This window comes from Aquarana catesbeiana, linkage group LG03 (assembly GCF_042186555.1).
Source record: "Aquarana catesbeiana isolate 2022-GZ linkage group LG03, ASM4218655v1, whole genome shotgun sequence".
NCBI classification, from domain to species: domain Eukaryota; kingdom Metazoa; phylum Chordata; class Amphibia; order Anura; family Ranidae; genus Aquarana; species Aquarana catesbeiana.
The window spans coordinates 305,592,641-305,611,929 of NC_133326.1; the positions used below are offsets into that span (position 1 = coordinate 305,592,641).

Below are 19,289 nucleotides of genomic sequence, written 5' to 3' on the forward strand. Positions count from 1 at the left end.
GGGTATGGCTACTGGATGTAGTTTATCTGGATTTTGCTAAATCATTTAATATTGTACTTCATAAACACTTAATTAATGTCTATCTGCAAGAAAATTGTATGTACAAGATGACAAAACTCGCCACAGGAATGTGTCCAGGGAGTGTTGATAAACAAATGGTCTAAAGTTGTGAGTGATGTGCCTCGGGATTCTGTCTTAAAGCCAATACCGTTTTAACATGTTTATTAATGATATTGAGTTTGGTGGGATTAAGAGTTCAATTTCAGTGCTTTAAAAAAAATACATTTTCTCAAGGGATAAATCAATAATTCAACCCTTTTATTTCTAGTTATACTGCCACATGTAGTGAGGAAGATATACTGTAGAGCAGGAAATATGCCAGTACACTCTTACAATGGCATCTCTAGTGGCCCTGTGTCATATGAGCGTCTATGCCCCCCATGTATTTAAAAACGTAACACATTTTACGATGCAGGAAATTCGATGATGCAAAATCATATTTCTGTGTGGCTGCAATTTTAAAAAAGGTGCAGGGAACTTTTTCCTGTGTTTCCTGTAGGTACAGCAGCCAATTCAAATGCATGGGTTGCTGTGCCCATGCAAATGTGAGCAACACCAATTGCATAGGTGTGAACCTAGCCTAAATCATGCATGTAATGTCTGCAAGTATGAGGCTTAATCATTCAACTAATGACTGACAATTCAATTGCAGATATGTTGGTGAGATTTTGTCCTATGAAGTAAATGATAGCTTTCAATATACAGTAGTATAATACTATGTATATGGTATGCTTAAAGCTGTCAATGTTTTTAATGTTATTAATTTTTGGATATCGTTCAATAATTTACTGTATGATGATATTCATTGTTTGGCAATGTCTCTATGGTAATTAGAGAGGAGGGACTTAGTGATGGACTATTTAAAGGTATATCTTGTGCAGGTCAGGTAGCCTTGATGAAAAGGCTTTTGTCCTCAAAACACTTCAGCACTATGCACAATTGAGCTGGAAACAGGAGCTTGCTGTATGGGTCCTACAGCTGACTATCTGTATCAAGTGTATTTATGGTACCTCCGCTTGGATGTTTGCCACGTTTAATACAGGGGGATTTGTTTAGTTGTATTAGTACATTCTGCATTTGAAGTTGGGCATGTGTTCATCTAAAATTCAAAAAAGATGGGGTCATATAAAATGACAATAATTGTAACACAGGGGCGAGTCAACAACAAAGTGTCTCAAACAGCAGTAATTCTGTGTTTTGGGATGGCCTCAATAAAACATAAACTCTGTTGTGTGATCTGAGGCTGGACATTCAAGCAAGATATACCATAATACGCATACATGGAAACAGTTTTGCACAAAAGAATAGACTAAAATAAGTAATCATGCCTTAAGGTCTGATTAGAAGTTAGAGAGAGTGTATGCTTGAGACCATTACTGGTAAAGGAGGTTCCGCAATTGTCAAACACAAGGGTTTGCATTTTCTTTTAATTACCTAGACTGTTCAGAAAAGATATGGCAATGTAAAATGTGTTTTCTGCTTGAAAATCAGACTGCCTTTATTTCATAGTATGACTTTTCAAATGACAATTTGATCACACTGTAAGCAATTTGAGCAGAATTTAAAATTGTTTCTAAAATTTACAAACTTTCTACAAGGTATTTATCAAAATGTGGACATCTTCCCTGCTTATTGTTTAAATATTTCAGATATCTTACCAGAATCTTAATGTGTTGTAGTTTGTGACTTTTACATATTTGATTTGTCTCTAATGTTTTTTCACAAATGCACAAAGATAAGCAAGTTATTGTCTTAAAGCAAGCCCGTGCAGGCAAAGTAACAGGTGCACTTTAATGCTCCCATTCCCATGAAAGTGTTTGAGCCCAGCAACTGGCAACCATTTTTTATGAGGCTGCAGCAGGAGACTAGGGGTCCAGTATAGCTGGAAATGTGACCACAAGTAAGTTAGCCATCTAATAATGAACATTGTACAGCAGTTAAATTGCTTAAAGATGATAAATGAATGATAAATTAATATGGTGTGTGCAATATAAACGTTCACATCTCAGAATCTTAGTCATGTAAAGGTTATGTTGAATGGGTTAAACATGTTTATCCTCAAATGTTAATGTAGCAATAAGCTTGGTGAAACGTTTATATTTCACATTTAAGATATGCTCTGCACAATGCCCTTTCATATGTGAAATCTTGTGGGTGCCAAATTGCTTCCTAAACAACAATCATCACCTAATAAGCACTTAATGATAGGTTCCAGATTTCTATATTTTCCCCTTATCTAGGGTAGAGCTAACAAATTTATAGTATAAAATAAAAGTTAACCATCACCTTTTTCTTCTGCAAATTTCATTAATAATGCTAAAGGATCAGCACCAGAAGACAGAACAAATATTAATGGTGTATTAGACGTGGAGCCTGTGTAACTATGCTGCAGGTCAAAGGTTGGAGGATTTATATAAGTGGGACCCATCTTATCAGTGACAAATTGCTGGACTGCAGGAATAATCTATAAAGAACAGAAAAAAAAATATTATATTCATATCTTATTAAGTTTAACAAACAAATGCATCATTTTACTTTCCTTGAAGGAAACGATATTCTAACAGCATCATCTAACATGCTTCATAAATGTGTAAATTAGATGAAAAGTAAAAACACATAACCCATGTTCTGCTTCACAGTGAAGAGTTGTGCTCCTCTCGTTGTATGGTCCTGACTAGAAATCAGTTGATCTTGAAAATACAGTCATCAATTCCTGGTCTCTTGGATGTAATTTCCATTATGCAATGTGAAGCTACTTAAATATGACAGCTCCAGAATACACTCTCATGGAGAGTTAAAGCTATTTTCAGGCCAGACAGTGGTACTAGCAACTGCAATGCATAATGAAATTAGAATAAAACTTATTTGCGATAAGTCTGATAATGCAGAGACCTCCCAAAAAAAAAATAAAAAAATAAAAACAAAAAGCTGTCTCTGCAAAAGGGATATAGTCCTCACTTAAACAATCCTGCTGCCCACGCCACCAGATGTTGCTCTAATGCTGAGAAATCTCTGCTGAAGTCTCTTCAGAAACTTACATTTCTAGCAGTGTCAATCTCCTGGTCCCCTGCTGTGCTCAGTGGTTTCTCCTGTTGACCTCTACATCATTTCAGGATACACAGTTTGCAGGAGGAAATACTTTTAATTTGTAAAGTGAAATACTCACCCGGCCAAAAAATGTCTTAGACAAAAACATTACTAAAATATGGCAACATTGTGTGGCTATTGCCATTACAGTCATTTTTATAGTAGATATAGTGATGTTGCCAGGAAATTGAGAGAGGCACAAAAGGAGATGACCCATGTTTTTGTGAAGAACAGGCAGATAATGGAATGAGATCACTATCTGATCAAACAAGGACTCCATCTTGACCATCATAGAAGTATACATCAACCTTCAGAACTGGTTAAAGACTCTGCATCAGCACTAAGTAATAACTGTATATATGAGTTATTACCTTGTATACAGTATTACTTTAAATGCTTCCTAGATAAAATAGATAGTTTAGGGTTGATTGATTGTGTATAGCTAGATTCAATACTTCTTTCTTTGTTCGTATTACCCTATTTTTAACTCTATGTACTCCTTTTTACACCTTTAATTAAGTAGACATACCTCTTTTACCTCTTATTTGTGTAAAAATCTAAACTTTCTTGATAGGTACCATAGTACCTTAATACTAGACAGTTAAAAACAACCATATGGTGACTGAGGAATCTGTGTTGATCTTTTGATTAATAACTTTTGAATTCTGAGTTCTAGGACTAGGCTGTATACAGGGCCTTGACTTCTGTTCAAGTTGAGAATAGGTCCTTTCCCTCCTAGCACTTATCCCTGTTTCCTAAATGGTTTGGGTGGGGCTTAACGAGGAGAGTTTGAGGTTAGTCTGGAATTTAATTAAAAGTCCAAAAGTCTCTCAGAATATATCAAATCTTCAGAGAAGGGAAAAACAAACTGTCACAGTTGTTTAGGGAAAAAAGTATGATCCTTTTAACCCCAAACATGAGTTAGATTTACAAAATATGCTAGAATAATGATAGAAAGAGAGACTACTTACTGCCTCCTTCAGTGTAGTAAGTCAGATGATGTGTACACAACCTAAAAAATAGTTTATTAAATACACATCAGCAGGGTGGGCCTGTGTCACTGTAATTATAGCGGACAACATAAGCTTCCTTGCATTTGCTAGACATGTCAGTGGTTGTCAACACTTAGCTGACATTAAACATAGTATAATTGGTAGTATAATTTGAGGCTATCGTTAACATTGATAGCAGTAACTGAGTATTTCTGGATAATTAGATGTGCTCATATATTCCAAGGATAAATGTCATCTCAGTGTATAAATAGTAAAACTAAGCTGTATAATGCATAATATTGTTATGACCTCCATGCAGAAGAGGCAATAAAAGCTCCCATCATTCAGAAATGTTCTATGGTTTGGTCAAAGCATCTCATTTGCCATACTCTCTCTGACATTTTTCAATCCTCTGAATTTATAACTTTACAAATATATGCTAGGTAATAAACCACAGCATTCTAGTTACTAAAAGACAACAGTGGGTTTATTATTGTCCGCTGTCATTTTTGGGATAGCTGCACAGAACCTTCATTTGGCCAACAAAATGTCTGCTCATTAGTCCACCTCTTCAATTACACAGGTCACTATTCAAATTCCTGTCATAGAGAAAAATATAACTGCACTTTCCATGTGCCTTTTCATAATTGATATTTTTTTCCTTTAGAACTAAAAATACACTCATTATGTACTATCAATTAAAACCCGACTCCAACAGTTCTAGGCAGGATGGAGAAGGGATAAAACTTGTTAGATTTTTTAAATTTAATAGTTAAAACTTCTGTCAGCTTTTTACATTCTGTTTGTGATCCTCTTTGAGAGATTTCTTCTCACTTCCTGACACAGGTTGAACAAGGTAATATCCCTGCATCTGTGTCATGGACAGCAATAAAAACTTCAGAGAAGTAAAGGTTCTTCCCAAATATATATTCAACTAAAAAAAATGTTGGCTAGATTTGAGTTTTTCTCCTTACTGTCCAGTAGAATGTTGTCAGCAGGACAGGAAGCAAAGGTAAATCTCCCGAAAAAGCCCCGAATAGCAGTAAAAACCTTACAGGGGCTCTACCCATATCACTTGTGTAGGGTAGGTTGATAAGGTGGTTGTCATGTCCTCCATGTTTTCCATCCTCATTGGACACCAACCAAAGATCACAGGTCAAGGGTCATGAGAGGCCTACCCCGGGGTTGGTTCTTTGGGCTATGCCAGGCTTTGAATGGGGTCACTAACCCTTGCATGTGGGGTAACACTTCCCCCGAAGGCGTGCTCATGAATACCTGAGACCAGGCGGGAGCTGCAGTCATGTGATAAGTCAAACATTAATGAGGTCTCACAAATCAGAGATGAGCCACATGTATGCAGAACCCAAAAAATGGAGTTCCTCCATAAGCTGCTTCTTTCCATTTTCTACACATTTGTACTGATGTATCTGTTGCATTCAGAGGGACAGGCTGAGCCTCTGCTCACTCCATCAATCAGCATACCTCCCTCCAAGTAACAGAATGGGGCCCCGCCAAGCACATAGCATGGACCTGTTACCTCACTCCCAGTAACAGACTGGGGTCCTGCCGAGCACATAGAACCTCATATGTGCTCTCACTTAACTCTTCTCTTCCTGTACCTAGTGACCAGGCCATAGATCTCTGTAACGCTATTCCTCTCCCGGTGACCAGCAGAGATGGACAGTTAGGGAGGGAGTCAATGTACCAACCCCTATGCTACCAGAGAACCTGTTACTTAACCAGGTACCACGCCATTGACTGGTTGCTTGTTTCTCCTTGTGATCACTCATGGCAACCACCTCTTTCTTCTTGTGTCTTGTTGATTGAACCTTTGACGTAATGATGTAATGATGTTACACATACCCCATTTTGTAGTTGTGGACCCAAGTTCCTTAATAACACGCCAATACCTCACATGCACCCGTTTGAATAATTTCAGATAAGGCTCTGAGCCGTTGTATCAACTTTTACTGTAAACTTGGCACAACATGTATAACATGCAATAACACCCTTTTCCTAACTAAACCTAACTTTGGCTGCCACAGGTGAAGTCTCTTTGAGAAAAGTCCATGCTTGGCAATGCTTGAACAGGGAAGTCCATGTTCCTGTGATCTTCCAGGGAATTGGCATTCCAGAGCAGACCACAGGTTCCACCATGTCTTCTAGTTGTGTGTGTTCCCCATGCCTTTCTTCAGGGGCTCCCCGGAGCCCCCCTAGTATCCAGACCTCTTCCCTTTTATAGAACACGGGAGGGAGGCTGGACCCCAGTAAAAGCCAGTGAACACATTGGGGAAAGGCAGCAAAACATTAACCCTTTCCCCCTTTCCTGGGCTGCCCCTTGCCTGGCCACATATACAGTAGGCTACCTGCCTACACACTCTATTCAGAGCTAAAAAAAAAAGTTTGGGCTGGATATACATTTTAAAGGGAATATATATTTTTTTTTCTTTGTATATTTGTTCTATAGATTCTTTTCTGGATTAAAGAAATACATTTTTAAAAATAATATTTTTTTCTCCTTGTTTGCTCTTTAGCTTTAGACATAGGGAGTCAGTGCTTGGTATGTACACACCGCATGACACCAGCTGAAACAATTTTTTACACTTTCCAAGAGATATGGTTTCCATTAGTTCATTCATTTCAAAATCAAGTGTTAAAAGCAAATCAAATCCGTTCGTACATATTTTTCTAAGACTTTTTCTGAGCATTTTTGTTTGAAATTTTATCCATCCATGGCTAGCTTTAGTTCAGTAATAGGCAGTGGCCAGACCCCTCCATCCAATTGTATAATTGAGTAGAGTAGGTAGCTCAGTTTTGATCTCTATGGTATAACAGTGGAGATCTGAAACCAAATTTTGCCATACCTATTGGGTCCCTTCAATGTGGGGGAAAACATGGGGTAGTGACCAGAACATTGTGGAAGGAGACAACTTGCCCACATCCCTATACAGCTACACAATGGGAATTTTCCTCTTAATGGGACTTTGTAAGGCAAGAGTCTTGAAACGATGCATCAAAAAATATATAATATAATTTTATTTATCAAAAGGTTAAAACATAACAAGTGATGATAAAAAAGAGAAATGGATGCCAAAATTTCAGATGGTGGTTATACAGGGAGTATACATGGCTAAATACAATGATACACTCAACCCCACATGAGCTGTACAACAAGGTCCGACACGTTTCGAGGTTTATAAATGTTGAGACCTCTTCTTCAGGGGCTCGTGGTGAGATATATGTTTGTCTAAAAGCATTTTGTAAAGAGAAAGCAGAATAAACAACACAGTAAGAACCGAACATGATGTAATATTTGAATATATTCACATAGCATAAACATCACAATATAATTAATACAGAAATGTTCTAACCGTGTTGCTCCTAAGCTAACATCGAGTAGCATCCAGTTTCAAAAGGAAATGGGGCGGAATGATTTGCCGGTGGGGTTCAGATCCAAAAGCCGCTGCTGTCACCAAAGAACCAGGCACGTCCACAACCCAGGACAAGACACAAAGGGCGTCCTACCAATTAACATGTGACACCACAGGTGTCTGCTATCATAGGGTGTGTCTGTCAGCTGAGGGAAAGAAAGAACAATATAGTAGAAACCATCCTATAGAGAAGGAAAAAGGGGGGTTAAGCCTCATTGAACAATCACCTACTAGTGAGTTTAAAGTGACAGGGCTGTATATGTATATTCTGTACATACCTGTTAGCACATGGAGGGTAGATCACTCCTGTGCAAGATAAAGTAGAGGTATCGCATACGGCACTGTCTGGTCTATAGTACCATTGAATTCCCCAGTGGGGAAACAGAAATCACATGAGGGAAGGATGAAGCCTCTGCAGACAGTGGCTAAAGTGGCAAAAAGAAAAGGATCAGTGGGACTATGGGATTGATTGAAAAGCATAGGCAGTAACTACATATAACTCAGACTGCAATATGGAGTGTCCTCCCTAAGCAGAGACCAATGCTCTTGTGCTTTCAAGGTAAGTCTGCGTGCAAATACACACTAGGCTCCAAAAGGCATTGTTTTGAAAAAACAACATATGATCTACGGAGGGGAGCTGCATAGCTTACCTTAGGGGACTGAGCGGCTGCACATTCGGTCTGATGCCTGTACCAGCATGAAGCTAGGCATCCTCACGTGCAGCCTAAATAGCGCTGCTTATTAAGAGCAAATGCCTAACAGCTGACTTAAGCTAGGACGGGCGTCTTCACTAGTGGGAGGGGTCACCCTCCGAGTCCCCGGCGCGCAGGCCAGCCTCCAAACCCCACACACGAGTCAGATCCAGGAGAGGATGACGTCACATCCTGGAACGAGAGGACACGTGCTGGGAAGGAGCTGACGTCCGCGTCAGGGGCTCGCGGCCCGCTGATCGCTATGGCAACAGGATAAACATATCCTGGCCACGAGCGATCATGAAGGAGGAGGCCAGAAAGTGCCAAACAATTGATGACATCATTGGCCCCTGGAGATGTCAGCTCCCTCCCAGCATGTGTCTACTCGTTCCAGGACGTGACTTCATCCTCTCCTGGATCTGACTCGTGTGTGGGGTTTGGAGGCTGGCCTGCGTTTCGGGGACTCGGAGGGCGACCCCTCCCACTAGCGATGACGCCCATCCTAGCTTGATAAATAAAATGATATTATATATTTTTTGATGCATCGTTTCAAGACTCTTGCCTTACAAAGTCCCATTAAGAGGAAAATTCCCATTGTCTTCAATGTGGGGGAAGTTCCACATTTTCTAATTCTGGAAACAGCACATAATGAATTTCTTTTCATTTGTTTTAATACTATTTGCTTGCATGTATCCCTCACTCTGTAACTATTGTTTTTGTAATTTTATATCACCATCTTTGCACTGACCGCATGGGGAGAATAAATATAAAAATGAATACGCTGTTTTTTATTTTGCTATAAAGAATGCACAAATCTGGAGAGACTGTTAATTGGTGTGAGATTGCCAAGTATGGCTTCATCCTCAGGTTCTATGCAATTGCATTGGTTGACAGACAGAGAGCAAAATGACCAATCTGAATGCATATAGATTCTCATGTGAAAGTTAGTAGAGACAAGGGGATCTGGGTGTCTAATGTGTATGTGTGTGTGGACAGTGGGAAAGATTGCTGTGCAAGGATCTCTCCTCATAGGATAGCCTGGAAATCTCAGAAGCCCACCTCAATCACTTGACTACCACCTAACCATTACAGTGCACCGGAGGGTGTGTGGGACATGCATTTGAGCGCGTGTGTCCAGTCAGCTAGATTTTGAGTAGTTGCAATCTAGTGGCAGCTGGTGGTAAGAGATTGCAAGTAGGGATAAGCTTTCTGTTTGGGTCGAACATGAGAGAAGAGGGGAGGAGGAGGCACATCTCCAATGAGGCAGGATGCCCTACAGGGGGCAGCTTAAGAGCAGCCATCCTATTGCATCATACCGCAGAGCTAAGCAGGTGCAGGGTGCTGCTGACTCCCCACATATTTTGAAAAGTTCTTTGGTGGGGGCAGCAGATTGCACACGCTGTTTGCAACATATGTCTGAAGCGTATCAAGCGTGGCCAAAACAGCAGCCACTTGGGCACCACATGCTTGACCAGACATATCACGACCTCCCATGCAGTCTGTTGGCAACAGCACTTAAAAGACCCACATCAAAGAACAAGGCGGACCTCTCCTTGCTCCTCATCAGCTGGGATCTCCAATCCCACTATACCTCCAGTCCTCTCAGAAACCTGCACTGAGAGGAATGAAGGTATAGAAATAGGTGTCCCAAGTACTTGCGGCCAATCTGCTAGCGGTACACCAACATTGGATTTTAGCAGGCAAATTTCCCTACCCCAGTTGCTAAACCGTCAAAATAAATTTGGTCCCAGCCATCCACCTGCTCAGCGTCTGAATGATAGCTTGGCCAAATTGCTAACACTGCAACTGCTGCCTTTTCAGCTGGTAGACTCTGTCCCCTTTCATGAATTTGTGGAATGTGGGGTACCTCAGTTTCAGGTTCCCAAACGCCATTTCTTTTCACCGAAGGCCATTCCGGCTCTCTACCAGCATGTGGAAGACAATGTCTTGGCCTCGTTGGACAGGGCGGTCAGCAGTAAGGTGCATATTACTGCTGACTCATGGTCCAGCAGGCATGGACAGGGACATTACCTTTCTTTCATGACGCACTGGGTACCTCTGCTGGCAGCTGGGAAGGATGCAGGACAGGGTTCAGTATTGTTGGAGCTTGTTCTGCCACCACGCCTCCAAAATGCTAGTGGTAATTCTGCCACAGCTCTCTCCTCCACCCCCTCCTCTTATTCTTCCTCTATGGCCTCTTCCTCCGCAGATTTCAGATTTCTGCACTGAACCAGCGGTGCTCTGTAGGCGTTCAAGGGGCTACACAAGCACTTAGGCAAAAAGATGCCATGCGGTGCTTGAGTTGGTCTTAGGGGACAGGAGCCACACTGGGGCAGAGATTCTGTCAGCTCTGCAGGGGTAGGCTCAGAGGTGGTTGACGCCATGCCAGCTTCAGCCAGGAATGATTGTATGCGACAATGGCACCAACCTCCTCTCTGCCCTCTGACAGGGAGACTTGACCCATGTTCCCTGTTTGGCTCACATCCTGAATTTGGTGGTGCAGCGGTTCTTGAGTAAGTACCCTGGCTTATAGAATCTCCTGAGGCAGGCCAGGAAAGTCTGTGGTCATTTCCGCCAGTCATATAATGCCAGTGCTCGGATGACTGACATTCAAAGAGAATGCAACCTGCCCAAGAACCGCCTCATTTGTGACATGCCCACCAGGTGGAACTCAATGTTGGCAATGCTGCAGTGGCTGCACATACAGCAGAGGGCCATCAATGAGTACCTATGTGAGTATAGCACCAGGACAGGGTCAGGGGAGCTTGGCTTTTTTTCGCCACGCCAGTGGCTACTGATCAAGGATGCATGCACTGTCCTGTCACCATTTGAGGAGGCCATGAGGATGGTGAGCAGTGACAATGCATGCATCAGTGATACTGTCCCTCTTGTCTTCCTGTTGGAGCACACGCTTCGTGGAATAATGGACAGGGCACTTGAGGCAGAACAGCGGGAGGAAGAGGAGGACTTCCTTACCTCTCAAGGCCCCCTTTATCCAGATACTAGTATTCCTGCAGGCCCACCGAGCATACAGGAAGAAGAAGAGGAGGAGGAGGATTGTGTCAGCATGGAGGTGGAGGATAACACTCAGCATCAGCAGCAGTCTTTAAGGGATCGTTTGCAGTCCCCAGAAACCCATGGAGTTGTACGTGGCTGGGAGGAGGTAGTTGAGGATCATGTGATCTTAGTGATCCAGAGGACTCAGGATCGAATGCCTCTGCAAACTTACGCTGCATGGCCTCCCTGATCCTGCAATGCCTGCGAAAGGACCCTAGAAGGAGAGGGATAATTACTGGCTGTCAACCCTTCTTGATCCACGTTACAAGGGTAAGGTTGCAGAACTTATCCAGCCTTCCCAGAGGGAGCAGGGGATGAAACAACTTCGGTAGGCCTTGCAGAAAGGTTTTTGCAATGCGTTTTCAGAGCCTGGGAGGTTACAATTTCCTGTGGCTGCGGTGGAGAAGGTGGCCGGCTGACCGATGCCTTCAGACAATTCTTCAGTCCTCAGCACCCAGGTCTGATCGGTTCCAGCAACCATCACCAGCGTCTGAATTACATGGTGCAAGAATATTTAGGGGCAAGATCAGACTTGGAGACCTTTCCACCAGAACATCCACTGGGTTACTGGGGGGACCACTGGCCAGAGCTTGCTCAATATGCAATTGAGCTACTGGCCTGTCCTGCATCCAGCGTTCTTTCTGAACGCGCATTAAGTGCTGCTGGAGGCTTTGTAACCGATCACAGAGTGCGCCTGTCCACAGACTCTGTTGATCGGTTCACATTCATAAAAATGAATCAGTCTTGGATCACCAGCTACCAAGCACCTGATGCTGATGTAACCGATTGATTTTTCTATGGATGTGGGATGGCTTGAAGACTGCATATGCTGAGTGACTATCCTATTATGCTGAGTGACTATCCTATTCCTCCTCAATTTTCATGATGATAGCTTCTAGGAATATTTTCGGTTCAGGACACCACCACCACTGCCTAAGGCCCAATTTTTCTGCCCCTGTTTAACAAGGGTGCGTATTTATAATTTTTGACCTAATATTTCACAGCAGGGCCTGTTCTTGCACTCAACAAAAGTGTCTGTGAGGCTTTATAGTGTTGTGCCACCACCGCCTAAGGCCCAATTTTTCTGCCCCTGTTTAACAAGGGTGCGTATTTATCATTTTTGATCTAATATTTCACAGCAGGGCCTGTTCCTGCGCTCAACAAAAGTATCTGTGCGGCTTTATAGTGTTGTGCCACCACCACTGCCTAAGGCCCAATTTTTATGCCCCTTATTAACAGGGGTGTATAATTACAAATTTTGATCTAATATTTCACAGCAGGGCCTGTTCCTGCACTCAACAAAAGTATCTGTGAGGCTTTACAGTGTTGTGCCACCACCACCGCCTAAGGCCCAATTTTCATGCCCCTGTTTAACAGGAGCACGTAATTACAATGTTTGATCTAATATTTCACAGCAGGGCCTGTTTCTGCGCTTAACATAAGTATCTGTGAGGCTTTACAGTGTTGTGCCACCACCACCACTGCCTAAGGCCCAATTTTTATGCCCCTGTTTAATACAATTCTTGATATAATACCAAAATACCAAGAGTAACTGTGAGGGCTTACAGTGTTCTGGTACCACCAACACCTAAGGCCCAATTTTCCACAGAGTGTATAGGGCAGGCCATATAGTATATACAGGCGGTCTCCTATTTTCAAACATCCGACTTACAAATGACACCTACTTAGAAATTGAGGGAAACAACAGGAAGTGAGAGGAAATCTACCCCTAGGAAGGAAAATTCTATCCTGTAAGAGTTAATATGGGAAAAATGTGTCTCCACTGATGCTTTATCATCAATCCTTGTTTCCCTAATAACCCAAAATTTTCTAAATCCAATTGTCATTGGGACAGAAAGTGAAGTGAAATCTTCTGAACAGGGGCACAGACAGCAAAACAAATGTTACAAGGGTGATGATAACCCTTCCCTATGTTCCCTATGTTACCAAAAAACTTAAAAATAGATTTTTTGGCTGGAGCTACACTTACAAAATGTACCTGTTCCAAATTACAAACAGATTCAACTTAAGAACAAACCTACAGTCCCTATCTTGTTTGTAACCCGGGGGACCACCTGTATATTGCTGTTGCTCGCCTTTTTTTTTAATTTGGGTGCGGGGTTCCCCTTAATATGCATACCAAACCCAAAGGACCTGGTAATGGGCTTGGGGGGGGGGCAACATTACATTACAGCTGCAAGCAGCTTTAAATTACTTTTATTCCTTTAGAAATGTCATTTTGTGCATGGACTGTTCTAAACACGGGCAAAATGCACCACTTTACAGACATACTATAATCACCCCCCCAGGCACGATATTTAAAGGAATATTTCAATTATATTATTTCACTTTAAGCATTATTAAAATCACTGCTCCCAAAAAAACGTTTTTAAAACTTTTTTTTCATTGATACATGTCCCCTGGGGCAGGACCCGGGTCCCCAAACACTTTTTATGACAATAACTTGCATAGTAGCCTTTAAAATTAGCACTTTTGATTTTTCGTGTTCAAGTCCCATAGGCTTTAACAGTGTTCGCACAAATTTTTGTTTTCTTTTCGCATTTTCTCCCGCAAACTGAACCGGGGGGTGTTCGGCTTTTTCCTAATTGCAAGTACAGTTGTGCTCATAAGTTTCCATTCCCTGGCAGAATTTATGATTTTTCAGAGAATATGAATGATAACACAAAAACTTTTCTTTTACTCGTGGTTAGTGTTTGGCTGAAGCCATTTATTACCAATCAACTGTTTACTCATAATGTCAACAGAAACTACCCAAATGACCCGATCAAAAGTTTACATACCCCAGTTCTTAATACCGTGTTTTGCCCCCTTTAACATCAATGAGAGCTTGAAGTCTTTTGTGGTATTTGTGAATGAGGCTCTTTATTTTCTCAGATAGTAAAGCTGCCCATTCCTCTTGGCAAAAAACCTCCTGTTCCTGAAAATTCTTGGGCTGTCTTGCACGAACTGCACGTTTGATATCTCCCCAGAGTGGCCCAATGATATCGAGGTCAGGAGACTGAGATGGCCACTCCAGAACCTTCACTTTATTCTGCTGTAGCCAATGACAGGTCAAGTTGGCCTTGTGTTTTGGATCATTATCATGTTGGAATGTCCAAGTACCTTGGATTGCGAGTAACGCGGTTAACGAGCGTTTCGCAATACAAGCACTGTATTTTTAAAAATTGTAACTCAGTTTGCGAGTGTTGTCTAGCAAAATGAGCATGATTTAGGCCAAAGCGGTGTGCAGTACCCCTTTTGGCCTGAGGTGGGGGGTGCCGGAGCCGAGCAGAGCCGAATGGAAATGCACGGAAAGGCCCGAGTACAGCACAGCCGACCTTGCAAAATCTTGTGTAGGAAGTATTTCTGAGGTTTGCCGAGGTCAGCCGAAGTGTCCTCGGGCCTTTTCAGCCATTTCTGAGGCTCTCCGGCGCCCCCCGCTTCTGGCTGCATGCAGTATTGCATCCCATTGAAGTCAACGTGGAACAAATTATTTTTGTTTCCATTGACTTCAATGGGAAAACACGCTTTGATATGCGAGTACTTTGGATTATGCTCGTAATCCGAGATTCCACTGTACGTCCCATGCGCAGCTTCCTGGCTGATGAATGCAAATGTTCCTCCAGTATTTTTTGATAACATGCTGCATTCATCTTGCTATCAATTTTGACCAAATTTCCTGTGCCTTTGTATCTCAAACATCCCTAAAACATCAGCGATCTACCTCTGCGTTTCACAGTAGGAATGGTGTACCTTTCATCATAGGCCTTGTTGACTCCTCTCCAAATGAAGCGTTTATGATTGTGGCCAAAAAGCTCAATTTTGGTCTCATCACTCCAAATGACTTTGTGCCAGAAGGCAGAAGGTTTGAGGCTTGTCTCTGTGCTGTTTGGCTTATTGTAAGCGGATTACTTTGTGGCATTTGCATAGTAATGGCTTTCTTCTTGCGACTTGACCATGCAGCCCATCTTTCTTGCCTCCTTATTGTCCATCTTGAAACAGCCACACCACATTTTCAGAGAGTCCTGTATTTCAATTGAAGTTGATTGTGGGTTTTTCTTTGCATCCCGAACAATTTCCCTGGCTGAAACTTTTTTTTTTCAGCGCATACAATAAGGGAGAGAGGGGACACCCTTGTCGAGTACCCCTTTCAAGTGGGAACTGCTCAGAGAGCCATCCATTCACAAAGATTCTCGCCCTGGGTGCCTGATACAGAAGCTGTACCCATTTTATAAAGCATGCCCCAAATCCATAATTATGCAGACATTCCCACAAAAATGTCCATTCCACAGAGTCAACCTTAGCTGTATCTAATGCCACCACCACCCTCGTTCCTGAGTTATTGTGTCAGGCTTGGATATTCATATAAAGTCGCCTAATATTCATGACTGTATTTTTCCCCGGCATAAAGCCTGTTTGGTCCGCATGAATTATAGTTAGGACAACAGTGTTTAGTCTAGAAGCCAGGATTTTAGCTAAGATTTTAATATCTACCTGCAGGAGTGAGATAGGCCTGTAGGATTCAGGGAGATGTGGGTCTTTTCCTGGCTTGGGGAGAACTATGATTTGGGCTTCCTGCATAGACTCGGGGAGTAAGTTCTGATCAAATATAGACTGGTATAAGACTTTCAGCTTGGGGACCAATATATCCATGTAAGTGACATAAAATTCCAGAGGCAGAAGATCAACTTGTTCTCGATTCAGCTGGGGGAACTGTATGGAAGATAAATACGACTGAATTTCCCTTTGCGTGTACGTGTGTTGAGATTTATATAGATTGCCATAGAATTGTCTAAACTGAGCTGCCACCTGTTCTGGGTTTGTTACATTACACCCGCCTGGGTCAACAAGCGGCACCACGACTGGGGGCTTATCGTCCATGTGAGCCAAATAGGCCAATGATCTCCCTGCCCTTTCACCCTGCTCATACACCCTCTGCCTGCAAAAAAAAAACATGCTGTTTAGCCTTCTCAGTGTGTAGTTGCGTGACTAGTCGGGTTTGCAGTTTCACTCTGTCCAGGTTTTCAAGGGTCAGGTTAGAGCTATAGGCCTCTTCTAAGTCTTGTAGTTTGTCAGATGTGAGTTGAAGTACGGTGTTAGACTCTCGTTTTAACCTATTTATTCTGGAGGATAATATTCTACGGGAATGAATTTTAAAGTCGTCCCAGTGTGTGGTGAGGGCAAGGGGTCCCTGTATACCCTCCAAAAAAAAGAGCAGTTCCCTGGCAATGGAGTCATGGTCTGTAAGAAGGGATAACCAATGAGGGTTTAGCCGCCAGCACCTGGTAGAAGAAGCTACTCGCAAGGATGCCATCAGCTAGCACGGAGAGTGGTCTGACAGGATCCTAGGAGCAAATCCTGAGCCCGTGACTTTTGGCAAAAGAGCCCTGGAAACAAGTATATAGTCTATCCTGGACATGGTGTTGTGACCTATTGAGTGGCAAGTGTATGCTCTAGTTGTGGGGTTAGCATGTCTCCACACGTCAACAAGGGCAAACTCAATCAGTGTACGGTACAACCTAGTATGCAGTGGTTCATCAGGTCTGGTTTCAGCCTGTGCCGGGCGATCAAGGGATGGAGTCATCGTGTGATTGAAATCCCCCATTCACACCACTGGTATGGACGGATACAACGCTATAAATGCAAGACCCTTTGTAACCACGTCTGCCCTATATGGAGGGGGGATATAGCTAGCTAGTATCAACAAGGGGTCTCCCCCCACAATTGCAAGTAGAAAGAGATACCTATCCTGCCGATCCGACACCATGGAGATTAATTCAAAAGGTGTAGATTTTGCAATCAACACTGTTACCCTCTAGACATATTTGTGTGGGTGCTATGGTAAGCCCACCCCACCCAAGGATGCTTCAGGGCCGCCTGTAAGTGACCTGTGACATGCGTCTCCACCAATGCAACAATATCCACCCTTTGATTTTTCAAGTATTGTAACACTGCTGTCCTTTTAATCTTATCCCGCATGCCCCGTACATTCCACATCATAAATTTAATATCTGCCATGGTGTTCATGTGCACATATATCGCATGAGAATCAGCAGGGCAGTCTCTCCTACTCAAACCAAGGCAACACACCCATCCCATCAAGTAAACTAACATATTGCATATGTAATAAGTGCTTGTTTAAAAACATTCCAAGTAAAGAACATGCTCACAACGGTGCTAACATTCCCAATGCTCTGATCAGAAGATCCAACATTTTCCTTCCCTCCCAGCATCTCGCCTCCCCAACTTGGCGGAAGCATACATTCCCATGCAACCTTTATATAGATCATCTTCCAGCCAGCAACATTAGCTGGAGGTACAACACTTAGAATATAATGAGCAAAAAAGTACAAAATAGAAAGAAAAAGAAAAAGGGGGTTGCAAACATGATGGGGGCAATTATTCACTGAGTGAAGCAAGGTTAAGCCACAAATCACGACCTTTGCCTCTTTCTCCACCTGAGTGAGGCTCTCGCTGCAAGGGTATACTGTCATCCTGATGTATCAGAGTTCTGGGGCCTCCACCTCACGGTATCCCCATGTATATGCTGTGAGGGCAATGAGATGCACAGGGTGATAAGCTCTATGGTCCAAATAGCTCCAGGCCCAAAGCCGAGTGTCCAGGGTTATAAAAAAAAACAAATTCCTCCCCCCAAAGGGAGTATAAGGATCTGGCCCCCTGACTTCAATAGGGGGGAATCTCCTCTCTCACATTTAGTAATGTGTGTGCTATAAAGACGGGGGGGGAGTAGAAAGAAGCAAATGGTGAATTGGGAATACCCCTCACAGCGGAGGGGACAATTAGAAAAAAGAAGGGGCCTGCCAACAAATAACAATAGTGACAGTTCTCACAGTATCATGTCGCATACCCGTTCACCCATCCGGACGTCTGCGTTGATCCAGCCAGTGTACTGCCGTCTTCGGGTCCTCAAAAAATATGGCTCTGCCATCCTCCTCCACTCTCAGTCTGGCCGGGAACAACATGGCATATTTAAGGTGCACCGCCCTGAGCCGCCTCTTGACATCTTGGAACTGTGCTTGTTTTCTTTAGACTTCATTAGAGAAGTTGGGAAACACTGCGACATGGCTGTTACCCAGGGCGATGTTGCCTTTCTCTCTGGTTAGCCAAAGGATTTTATCTCTATCTCTAAAATTAAGAAACTTGGCAGTAAAAGTTCTGGGGGGGCTCCCACAGGAGGAGGCTTTGCTGGGATGCGATGCGCCTGTTTCACTGCGAACATAGCAGAAAAGGCCTCTCTTCCAAAGTGTTGAATCAGGAGGGATCCCAGGTATTCAGCGGGGTTGGTGCCTTCAACCTCCTCAGGTAAACCGATAAATCTGAGGTTGCAGCGTCTCAGATGATTCTCCATATCATGTTGGTGAGCGTGTAGCTGCTGGATCTGACGCTGCATGTCCTCTGTGGTGTGTCTCAGGGGGTGCAGAATGTCCTCCGCCGCTCCAATGCTTGTCTCAGCTTTGGTAACCCTATCCTTTACCCTAGATAGGTCTTGGCGCAGCAGGGAGATGACGATCTTGACCTCATCTATTTTGGCGGTGAGCGTCCCCTGCAGCGTCGCAATGGCATCCAGGACTTTAGCTGTGTCTGCACCCTGATGGTCCGCCGCTGAACACGTGCCCTCGCCATTTTTAGCCTGCGGGTCTTGATCTTGATGGCGATATTTTGCCAATTTATCCACCACCTCGGAATTCCTTTTCAGCGGGGACATGTTCCCTCTCTGCTCCGGGGTACGGGCTGCCAGGCCATCTCCAGGTTTCGCCAAAAGGTCGCTGTGCCGGGAGTTAGGCTTAAGTCTTGCTTTGTCCCCAAAGCCTAAGCTGGATGTACGTGGACCTGGACAGCAGTCACAAGCAGCCCAGAGATTGTTTTAGGAGGGGCTGGGGCACACGACACTCAGAAAGGCCAGGATATCTCCCCAAGGCCGCCGCCGGGTGGAGCAAGATGGCCACCGC

The 19,289-nt window shown here is 43.2% G+C and overlaps 1 protein-coding gene across 1 annotated transcript in view; it reads right to left on the bottom strand.

Moving 5' to 3' along the window:
- The window catches only part of LOC141133958 (dynein axonemal heavy chain 3-like), a 3,453,856-nt gene that overhangs the window by 227,566 nt on the left and 3,207,001 nt on the right, over window positions 1-19,289 (bottom strand). Inside the window, exon 68 of the mRNA XM_073623563.1 lies at window positions 2,347-2,524. Coding sequence (XP_073479664.1) covers window positions 2,347-2,524 — 178 coding nt within the window. The remainder of the gene's footprint in view (window positions 1-2,346; window positions 2,525-19,289) is intronic.